Consider the following 12,412-nt stretch of genomic DNA (forward strand, 5'->3'; position numbering starts at 1 on the left):
TTACCTGTAAAAAAAGACACCTGTCCACAGAAGCAATCAATCAATCAGATTCCAACCTGTCCACCATGGCCAAGACCAAAGAGCTCTCCAAGGATGTCAGGGACAAGATCGTAGACCTACACAAGGCTGGAATGGGCTACAAGACCATCGCCAAGCAGCTTGGTGAGAAGGTGACAACATTTGGTGTGATTATTCGCAAATGGAAGAAACACAAAAGAACTGTCAATATCCCTCAGCCTGGGGCTCCATGCAAGATCTCACCTCGTGGAGTTGCAATGATCATGAGAACGGTGAGGAATCAGCCCAGAACTACACGGGAGGATCTTGTCAATGATCTCAAGGCAGCTGGGACCATAGTCACCAAGAACACAATTGGTAACACACACTACGCCGTGAAGGACTGAAATCCTGCAGCGCCCGCAAGATCCCCCTGCTCAAGAATACATATACATGCACATCTGAAGTTTGCCAATGAACATCTGAATGACCAAAATGGAGCTCTTTGACATCAACTCAACTCACCGTGTTTGGAGGAGGAGGAATGCTGCCTATGACCCCAAGAACACCATCTCCACCGTCAAACATGGAGGTGGAAACATTATGCTTTGGGGGTGTTTTTCTGCTAAGGGGACAGGACAACTTCACCGCATCAAAGGGATGATGGGCGGGGCCATGTACCGTCAAATCTTGGGTGAGAACCTCCTTCCCTCAGCCAGGGCATTGAAAATGGGTCGTGGATGGGTATTCCAGCATGACAATGACCCAAAACACACAGCCAAGGCAACAAAGGAGTGGCTCAAGAAGAAGCACATTAAGGACATCCTGGAGTGGCCTAGCCAGTCTCCCATAATCCCATAGAAAATCTGTGGAGGGAGCTGAAGGTTCGAGTTGCCAAACGTCAGCCTCGAAACCTTAATGACTTGGAGAAGATCTGCAAAGAGGAGTGGGACAAAATCCTGAGATGTGTGCAAACCTGGTGGCCAGCTACAAGAAACGTCTGACCTCTGTGATTGCCAACAAGGGTTTTGCCACCAAGTACTAAGTCATGTTTTGCAGAGGGGCCAAATACTTATTTCCCTCATTAAAATGCATTTCATTTTATAACATTTTTGACATGCGTTTTTCTGGATTTTTTGTTGTTGTTTTGTCTCTCACTGTTCAAATAAACCTACTATTAAAATTATAGACTGATCATTTCTTTGTAAGTGGGCAAACGTACAAAATCAGCAGGGGATCAAATACTTTTTCCCCCCACTGTAACCTGTGTTTGAATACTCATACTAACAGCACTAACTATACTATTTGTGACGTGAATTGAGTATATAGTATGCTTATTGGTCATAGTATAGATATAGTTAGTATGCCAAAAGTTCCCAGATGACGTACTAAATTCAGCAAAAAACAAAGTACACATGCAGTGGACACTATTTCTGTGCTTTTAGGGCCCATATATATATTTTTTTATTAGTATTTTTAATTAACTAGTCAGTTAAGAACAGATTCTTATTAACAATGACAGCCTACCGGGGAACAGTGGGTTAACTGCCTTGTTCAGGGACAGAACAACAGATTTTTACCTTGGATTCGATTCTGCAACCTTTCGGTTACTAGTCCAAAGCTCTAACCACTAGGCTACCTGCCGCCCCACAATGCAATTCTTCCGAAAATGGGCATGGCTTCATAACCTTTCAGATTTGAAGAAAATGGCAGTCCGACGAGAGCGGATACAAACTAATTATGACAAATGTTAAGAAAATGTAAAGTCATGCCTTTTCAAATAATTTACGTTACACGTTATGTTGGCTGACAATTTGTTAGCTACGCCTTCCTTACGAACCGCATAGCATTGCAGCAGTAGGTACTGGTATGTTAGCTAGCTACCTAATGTTATTTGGCTACTAATACATCAAACTAGCCAGGCAGTATATTAACTATCTGCTATCTAACCAATGTTTATTGACTTGATTATTCACGTCATTCTTGCTAAGTGGTATAGTCGTGCGATTCAATGGCTATCTATTCCGATTTCAGAGCACTATTACGCAGAATAATTGACGAAAGCGCAACACCCGTTGAATATGGCCGGTGTCAGTAAATGTCTGCAAAAAAAAAAAAGCGTAATTAAATTGTTGCCAGCAGCACAGTTACAGTTAGCTTGGGTGCTTGACTGCCATTGAACGCTGGGATCAACCCTACTCCTTGACCAGAGCGTCCAGTGTGCGCTCTGAACTCTCCGAGAGCGAAACGCTCTGAATTTATGAACGGACAATCTGACAACGCTCTGGATTTACGAATGCCCAGAGCACACACTGGCACTCCAACTCGAATTTACGAACACACCCGAAAACATAAAATGTTTAGCTAGTTTTGTTAAGCTAACAAGCTATCAAGAGCTTGCATAGCAACAGCATCAACTTCCGGTTGACAGGTGAAGCTCTATTACACTCATCTGAAACGATATTGTTCATTTCCAGTATACTAAAATGAACTAATGGTATATACTCATTAAGCATGTAGTATATATATACAGTATGTTAGTATGGGTATTTGAACACAGCTATAGTGTCCCCCTTTTCCATAGTGCCTCCATACCTTTGTTCAGATCAATCTTCAGCTTCCGGCCTCCCTTCTGGTTGGTCAGGTTGGCCAGGTTAGGGAGCCCAGTGGGACTCTTTCCCCGGGGCAGAGGGCTCTCGCTGGCCCCCATCGCCGTAGGGGAGGCCCTATCCCGATCCCTGACCACCAGGGCTGGGGACACACTGAGGGGCATCTCCTCTGGGATGTGCCCAGTCTGGTGCTCCCCTAGCGGGGTGAGAGAAGCTGGCAGATCAGGGGTCTTGGAGCGTAGGATATGGAGGTCTGGACGTCTCGGCTCCAGTTTGGGATTGATCTGTTCTGGTTTCACAGTTTCTGGTTTCACTTCTGGTTTTGCGTCCATTTTTTGGTGGATCATGAGGGGGCTCTTGGCTTTGGGGATGTAGTCGTGACCGTCGGTGAAGAGCTGCCCGATGAGGCGTTTCTCGTAGCGCTGCTTGTTGGCCAGCGGCAGGATCTCCAGGCGCACCAGAGGGGAACACATGGCCTGACGGAACACTTCCTGTGACCTGTGGGTGTGGGAGGAAGATACATCATCAATGTCCGTCTTCGGAGGACATGACTGAAGGTTGAGAATACTGTGATATCAGACTTGATTGTACGGTTTTCCACTGTGCATTTATGGAAATGAGTTGGAAGATCACACTGTCACTCTAGTAGTAGTTACTAGTACACCAAGCACAGAGCTTCCATCGGTATCAACACCAGTACAAACTCAAGCTTACTACCATCAAGAGTCAATTCGCTAGAGACAAGTAATCTATAGTAGTAGTCACTAGTAGTAACTGGTTATCCAGGACCAGGCTAGCCGTGTCAGACCTATTGTCAAGGTCCAAGGTCTAACAAGGTCCATCTCTTTTACTGGGCATTTCATTCAGGTACGGGATGAGACAATCCTCCTTGATACCCCCCCAATTCTCTCTCTTTTTACTGTTTGTCTCTCCCTTATCTTTCTCATTCACTAGCCCTCACAGCTACTGTCCCACTCCTTTTGAAGTCTAACCAATGTTGTGATAGTACTAAATTAACCTCTTCCCGACAACAGTGAAGCGAGAGAATGAGTGTTTCTCGCTTTGGTTTTCTCTCTCACACCCTTTTGTTGCTGTGGAGATGTGGAGTGAGATAAATCCAGGAATAGGGAGGATTTGTAAGAGCAGGGATTAAGGGCTCCTAATAAAAGGGAAACTGAGTGACAGACCGGCCTCACAATGGTAGACGTGTGATAGTGTAGAGCAGGCTTGCATCCAAAATGATACAAGGTTGAGTCTCAAATGGGAACCTATTCCCTACATAGCGCACTACTTTTGACCAGGGACTTATGGGCCTGGTCAAAAGGAGTGCACTATAAAGGGAATACGGAGACATTTGAGACTCATCCTGCGATAGCGTAGAGCCAAGGTACGTACTGGGCAAATGTCTTGTCCATTAGCTCGGTGCCGTTAATCTGAACAATGCACTCATCCTCCCGGAATATGCCCTCTCTCTTGGAGCGACTGTTCGCTTCGATACCTTTAATGTGCAGGCCCAGGGTCCTGAGAATGGATGAGAAATACAGTTTGAACACACACACACAAACAGCCTTCAACGATGGGGAGAGAATGTGTCAGAGAGTGAGTGAGTTACAGTGAGTGAGTGAAAGTAAACGTGTGTGTTCCTCACCGTCCACTCAGCGAGGAGCAGTAGGGGACGACGTGGATCCCCAGCGGCCCCTGTTCTCCAGAGAGTTCCACTGTCTCGGTCAGGGGGCTGCAGAGACAAAACACAAACTCTCACTCACACACACAAAAATGTTAACAGGAACACAGAAACACACACACAGTAAAACATACACCCACATCACTTTTCTAGAGTACGTTCAGTCTTTACATTTACAAGCTTTTACTGACACTTGTGAGACACACACACACACACACACACACACACACACACACACACACACACACACACACACACACACACACAGGGGTTAAAGCAACAACAAAAAAATCTGATCGATTGTCTGGGGCCAAGTTAACCTCCCCTTTCATGTAAAAAAGTAAAGACCATCATGCTTCTAGGGAAAGAGGATAATTTTGTACATGTTAGACCAATTCCAATCCCCTTGTTTAGGGGGTTCGGTGACTTTTTAAAAAAGGACATTCTACTCCCAAATTAATAAACATTTAATTATACTGACACATTCAAAAGTATAATTTCCACCTCCAGAAATTAGCCCAATAACATAGTGGTAAAAATAATGTACAAATTATTATGTTAAAATCTGTGCCATTAGCTTATTGCTAATGGCACATCTGATCATATAGACCATGGATAGGCTATATTATCAGGTGTACCATTAGCCATAAGCATTATCACCTGTAGCCCAAATGATGCAGCATAGTGGCAGTAAATATAGGCCCGACGCATGGGGTTGGTCCATCTGCATTTACCCCATTGGACAAAACATCCTGATTGTTATTATTGCTGCTTGTCAGAATACATGTCTCCTCCCCCATGGCTCTTACAACTTGAACGTGCCTTGTGAAGACTATTTCTCTCTCATCGAACACACAACAAGCCAACTGGGTAAATAGGTCAACTCATCTACTAGATGGCCGTCTGATTTGGTTTTAATAACATGACAAAAATAGTAGCACTGGAAAGTTCAACCCTGAGTGATCAAGTTGAGTCTTAATTACTTTCCCAGCAGTTACAGTAAGCCACGCACCGCAGTTTTAGTTGAGTGCCGCGGTGGTGAACATTATAGACTATTTCATTCCCTTCATCTGAACATCAGTGTCAGCAACAATCATGCATATCAGTTCAGTACACAAAGCGTAACAGAAAAAATTACGTTTGACAATACATTTATTACGGCTTTTATTTTGTAGAACAGACATGCTTCTGTATTAAGCGGTCATCTCCAAACCAGCCCCCCCCCCCCCCCCCCCCAAGATATTTTTATTGCGGATCTACACGGTTCTCAAAAACGACCTCTCCAGAATCCATATGATGGATATCCGCCACAGTGACTGAGAACTTTAACCCTTGGACACAGAGACAAATACACACAGTCACTCCCTCTCTCTCACCTTCCCTCGCTCTCTGAGACAGACAGTGGTTGAGTGAACAAGGTCAAGGTGAATTAACTGCCATTTACATGGTCCAGCTGCGCTTATGCAAGCGTGTGAAACCTGCCCTGTCAGGTTGTGTAAGTACGGCGCTGGAGCGTGGTGGAGCGGAGAGGTGTGTGATGCTAGGTTCAGCTGCTTGCCTTTCGAACATGATTGGCTTCAGGCCACAGGGCAGGCTGTCCTTAGACCTAATGTGTGTCCCAAATGGCACCCTATATAGTGCACTACTTTTGACCAGAGCCCTATGACTTTGTTCAAAAGTAGTGTACTATAGACGGAATGTGGTATCATTAGGGACGCATTCCAAGGCTGTAAACACATACCCTCTTTATCGGGTACACACACACACCAGGCTGCCATTAGACCCTGGTAGACAGAGGGGAAGGATTCCCACAGAGAACCTGCAAAGGTTTACCAACACACCACTGAGCAGGGGGATGGAGCTAATGACTAGATCTGGCTGGCCACAAATTTACACACGTACACACTCAAATGTGCATCAAAAGACCCTGTATGCCCAGTCGAGAACCGGGATAGTGCCTCTGGCAATTGAAGTAGGTAGGTTCAATGCCATTGATGAAGAAAAGCATCTATGTACAGTCTGCAATTTAGGGAAGAAGAATGAACGGGATAGAGAATGAACAGGACTTTTTATTTTACTGTACTTTATATGATGATTTAAAAGTAACTAGGATAAAATGCAACAACAGAAACCATAACAATTCTGGATTAGTGATTAAGACAAACTTGAATGGCTATTTAGAAAAATAAGTATTCCTGGGTGCAAATGTTATTTCCAAAGCTTAGAAGACAAAGGTTTTTATGTTTTGAGTGTCAATTCTTTTTTATGTCCCTAGGAATGCTTTCTGAACACTTCTACATTAATGTGGATGCTACCATGATTACGGATGATCCTGAATGAATCGTGAATAATGATGAGTGAGAAAGTAAGAGGCACAAAGATACCCCCAATAGACGCTAACCTCTCACCATTACCACTACCAGGGGAGGTTAACCTCTCACCATTACCACTACCAGGGGAGGTTAACCTCTCACCATTACCACTACCAGGGGAGGTTAACCTCTCACCATTACCACTACCAGGGGAGGTTAACCTCTCACCATTACCAGTACCATGGGAGGTTAACCTCTCACCATTACCACTACCAGGGGAGGTTAACCTCTCACCATTACCAGTACCATGGGAGGTTAACCTCTCACCATTACCAGTACCAGGGGAGGTTAACCTCTCACCATTGCCAGTACCAGGGGAGGTTAACCTCTCACCATTACCACTACCAGGGGAGGTTAACCTCTCACCATTACCACTACCAGGGGAGGTTAACCTCTCACCATTACCAGTACCATGGGAGGTTAACCTCTCACCATTGCCAGTACCAGGGGAGGTTAACCTCTCACCATTACCACTACCAGGGGAGGTTAACCTCTCACCATTACCACTACCAGGGGAGGTTAACCTCTCACCATTACCAGTACCATGGGAGGTTAACCTCTCACCATTACCAATACCAGGGGAGGTTAACCTCTCACCATTGCCAGTACCAGGGGAGGTTAACCTCTCACCATTACCACTACCAGGGGAGGTTAACCTCTCACCATTACCACTACCAGGGGAGGTTAACCTCTCACCATTACCAGTACCAGGGGAGGTTAACCTCTCACCATTGCCAGTACCAGGGGAGGTTAACCTCTCACCATTGCCAGTACCAGGGGAGGTTAACCTCTCACCATTACCAGTACCAGGGGAGGTTTAATTTCTCACCATTACCAGTACCAGGGGAGGTTTAATTTCTCACCATTACCAGTACCAGGGGAGGTTTAATTTCTCACCATTACCAGTACCAGGGGAGGTTAACCTCTCACCATTACCAGTACCAGGGGAGGTTAACCTCTCACCATTACCAGTACCAGGGGAGGTTAACCTCTCACCATTACCAGTACCAGGGGAGGTTTAATTTCTCACCATTACCAGTACCAGGGGAGGTTTAATTTCTCACCATTACCAGTACCAGGGGAGGTTACCCTCTCACCATTACCAGTACCAGGGGAGGTTACCCTCTCACCATTACCAGTACCAGGGGAGGTTAACCTCTCACCATTACCAGTACCAGGGGAGGTTAACCTCTCACCATTACCAGTACCAGGGGAGGTTAACCTCTCACCATTACCAGTACCAGGGGAGGTTAACCTCTCACCATTACCAGTACCAGGGGAGGTTAACCTCTCACCATTACCAGTACCAGGGGAGGTTAACCTCTCACCATTACCAGTACCAGGGGAGGTTAACCTCTCACCATTACCAGTACCAGGGGAGGTTAACCTCTCACCATTACCAGTACCAGGGGAGGTTAACCTCTCACCATTACCAGTACCAGGGGAGGTTAACCTCTCACCATTACCAGTACCAGGGGAGGTTAACCTTTGTTTGCGGGTACGACCTTGGTTCCTCTGCAACTTTCTCACTCATCCTTATTCACAATTAATTCGTGATCATCCGTAATCATGGTAGCATCCACATTAATGTAGAAGCGTTTAGAAACATTCTATTCTTATTTACAATAAAAGTGACTCCAAAATGACAATTTCAAATACCAAACTTATGACTACTTTAATGCACATAGGTGAACTTGTCCAAATACTTAAATAGTTTGTTTAAAACATTTACATGCTTTGCAAGAATAATGATTCCCCTAATAATCCTGTTTACATGGACACATCTGAAATCAGGCTACTGATGGGACTTAAATAAATGCAGAAAATCTAAGTTTTACCACAGCGACCATGTTCTTTTTGCGAAGCCTATTAGGAGTTTGGACATATAAAGTTTGTATGAGAAAACTACAGTTGAAGTCGGAAGTTTACATACACCTTAGCCAAATACATTTAAACTCAGTTTTTCACAATTCCTGACTTTTAATCCTAGTAAAAATTCCCTGTTTTAGGTCAGTTAGGATCACTACTTTATTTTAGGAATATGAAATGTCAGAATAATAGTAGAGAATTATTTATTTCAGCTTTTATTTATTTCATCACATTCCCAGTGGGTCAGAAGTTTACATACACTCAATTAGTATTTGGTAGCATTGCCTTTAAATTGTTTAACTTGGGTCAAACATTTCAGGTAGCCTTCCACAAGCTTCCCACAATAAGTTGGGTGAATTTTGGCCCATTCCTCCTGACAGAGCTGGTGTAACTGAGTCAGGTTTGTATGCCTTGTTGCTCGCACACACTTTTTCAGTTCTGCCCACAAATTTTATATGGGATTAAGGTCAGGGCTTTGTGATGGCCACTCCAATACCTTGACTTTGTTGTCCTTAAGCCATTTTGCTACAACTTTGGAAGTATGCTTGGGGTCACTGTCCATTTGGAAGACCCATTTGCAACCAAGCTTTAACTGCCTGACTGATGTCTTGAGATGTTGCTTCAATTTATCCACCAAATTTTCCTACCTCATGATGCCATCTATTTTGTGAAGTGCACCAGTCCCTCCTGCAGCAAAGCACCCCCACAACATGATCCTGCCACCCCTGTGCTTCACGGTTGGGATGGTGTTCTTCGGCTTGCAAGCCTCCCCCTTTTTCCTCCAAACATAATGATGGTCATTATGGCCAAACAGTTCTATTTCTGTTTCATCAGACCAGTGGACATTTCTCCAAAAAGTACGATCTTTGTCTCCATGTGCAGTTGCAAACCGTAGTCTGGCTTTTTTATGGCGGTTTTGGAGCAGTGGCTTCTTCCTTGCTGAGCGGCCTTTCAGGTTATGTCGATATAGGACTCGTTTTACTGTAGATATAGATACTTTTGTACCTGTTTCCTCCAGCATCTTCACAAGGTCCTTTGCTGTTGTTCTGGGATTGATTTGCACTTTTTCGCACCAAAGTACGTTGCTCTCTAGGAGACAGAACGCGTCTCCTTCCTGAGTGGTATGATGGCTGCGTGGTCCCATGGTGTTTATACTTGCGTACTATTGTTTGTACAAATGAACGTGGTACCTTCAGGCATTTGGAAATTGCTCCCAAGGATGAACCAAACTTGTGGAGGTCTACAATTGTTTTTCTGAAGTCTTGGCTGATTTATTTTGATTTTCCCATGATGTCAAGCAAAGAGGCACCGAGTTTGAAGGTAGGCCTTGAAATACATCCACAGGTACACCTCCAATTGACTCAAATGATGTCAATTATCCTATCAGAAGCTTCTAAAGCCATGACATTTTCTGGAATTTTCCAAGCTGTTTAAAGGCAGGGTCAATTTAGTGTATGTAAACTTCTGACCCACTGGAATTGTGATACAGTGAATTATAAGTGAAATAATCTGTAAACAATTGTTGGAAAAATTACTTGTGTCGTGCCCAAAGTAGATGTCCTAACCGACTTTCCAAAACTATAGTTTGTTAACAAGAGATTTGTGGAGTGGTTGAAAAACGAGTTTTAATGACTCCAACCTAAGTGTATGTAAACATCCGACTTCAACTGTATGTATTTATTTTAACTCTCGTCATTCGCACGGAAGAGCGAGGCTTGCGCTACCGTTGCTGGCACAGGTGCAGATCAAATACACAGTTGGAACGCTGATTAAGCTGTTGACATGTCCTAATCATTTGAAAGCTAGCTCAGAAAACAAGGTGTTTTAATCAGTGTATGCTTTCTTCGATTTTGACCTTTCAAGATTAGCAGAGTAAAGTGTTTAAATGACTTACCATACTCAGCCTACTGCCATAATCAGTTTAATATCAAATTATTAGTGTGCATGTAAACATACTCATTGTCTTATAGGCCCATGTGGGCTGGGCATCCTGAAGATGGATGCCACTATAATACAAATAAATCCAATCAAATCATGGATATGCAAACACAAATGCTCTCCCTCTCTCTCTCACACACACACACACACACACACACACACCAGGGATGACCTGCTAGCTGGCTGCCTGTCCTGCACTGTGCTCATTAGGGCAGTGTAATTAGTTGTGTGGCTCCGGGGGTCTGCTACGAACACAGGAGAACTGACTGTCACTCATACACACAGACAGGAGAGAAGGAAGGGGGAGAACAGAAGCCTGATTACAGTGGTTATGCATCAAAGAAAAAGTAAGAGGGAGGGAGGGAGGAGCATTAGGCAAGTCAGCAAAAGAGGAATAAAAGGATGAAAGGGAGGACAAGAGAAAATTAGACACAAGCAAATCAACCTGAATGAGCAAGGTAATCAACTGTCTATCATATAAGCCTTTATCAACAACATAGGACCATGTGTTAGTGGTGAGCAGAAAGGACATGGCGCACACACAGAGGCACACACACACACACACTAGAGAAACACAGATGCACACACTCGCCCTCTCCCTAGCATCCACTTCAGATCCATTTACTGTTTCCTGAGGGCTACATTAATAGACAAACAAATGAGCTTGAAGGTAGGTCTGCCAAGGAGGAACAATGGAGGAAAGAAGGGTGTGTGTGTTTGTGTGTGCGCGTTAGTGACAGAGAGCAAAAGAGAGAGAGAAAGCATGCATGTGTGTGTGCGCGCGTGATTTGTAAGCAACTGTGCATTTAGACAACTAAATTAAAAGGTAGGTAGGTGAATATTTATAATTTTAAGGTACTGTACATGCACTAGTATGGATGCATGTTTGCATGCATTCAATTTAAGGACGGCTGTGTGAGTGTGTGCTCGCCTGAATGTATAGTGGACATAATTGGATGTGTGAGTATGTGTGAATGTCATTTGATAGAGGTTGTGCACAGTACAATCCACTACTGTATGTATGCAGTGTGGTTGTGTGTGTGACCCTTGCGGAGGTTAAAAAGTACAGTGTGACAGAGACAGAGGAGTCCTCTCCTCAAATGATGTCAGCCATGCAGGTAATGAACCTGACCCATTCCACCCAGATACAACAGGTAGTCAATTCTAACGTGTCCCCAGTCTTCCCACAGTGACTGTTTTCTCTTCCGTCCTTTCTCAGAACAACAACCCTTCACTAGTCATTATAATGCACACACTAATGACTACCATAATGATCCTCATACATTAGTCATGTCCTTGAGCTCTACACGCACGCACACACAAACACATGGGCACACACACACACACTTGTGCAAAACTCCCACACACTGCGCAAATGCACACACGCACATGTGAAAACGCACACACATACAAACTGCGGTTTCCTCTGATCTCATATACGAGACCTCTATCTCTATCAAAGGCCGTGCTCTCTCAGTATCGGGCTGTATTGTCCTTGTTCATCTCTGGTTGAAAGCCCCAGCTCAGTGCTTTGGAGAGAAACTGGTGAAAGAGAGACTCAAACTCATCACTGTCATTTATTCTATTTCTCCCTCTTCCTCCCTTTCTCCTCTGTCCTTTTTGTTTTTGGGGAAGTTCATAGATAAAGAGTACACCTGCATCCCTGGGTCAGGGACACACACACACCTTCTCTGCAACAAATTTACATTCATAAAAACAAACGCTGGCACAAACAAGCTCATCAGAGGAAGCCAGAGCTTGTTAGCGCCAGGCTATAATACATGCATGCTACGTTCCTCTCCCCTTTTAGCATCCCATGCATACACAAACAAACACATCCATTCCTCTGAGGTGGTGGAGGGAGGCAAAGAGAGAGGGAGGGGATGGAAAGAGCGAGAGGAGAAAGAGATGGAACACCCAATCTTTACTGACTAGTCGTAGAT

The 12,412-nt window shown here is 44.3% G+C and overlaps 1 protein-coding gene across 2 annotated transcripts in view; it reads right to left on the reverse strand.

Moving 5' to 3' along the window:
• The window catches only part of LOC115179418 (partitioning defective 3 homolog B), a 197,880-nt gene that overhangs the window by 105,677 nt on the left and 79,791 nt on the right, over positions 1–12,412 (reverse strand). For both annotated transcript variants that reach the window (XM_029740918.1, XM_029740919.1), the window contains 3 exons: positions 4,255–4,341; positions 4,002–4,127; positions 2,593–3,104 (listed from right to left, as the gene is read on the reverse strand). In XM_029740918.1, coding sequence (XP_029596778.1) covers positions 2,593–3,104; positions 4,002–4,127; positions 4,255–4,341 — 725 coding nt within the window. The remainder of the gene's footprint in view (positions 1–2,592; positions 3,105–4,001; positions 4,128–4,254; positions 4,342–12,412) is intronic.

Source organism: Salmo trutta, chromosome 39 (genome assembly GCF_901001165.1).
Source record: "Salmo trutta chromosome 39, fSalTru1.1, whole genome shotgun sequence".
Lineage (NCBI taxonomy): Eukaryota > Metazoa > Chordata > Actinopteri > Salmoniformes > Salmonidae > Salmo > Salmo trutta.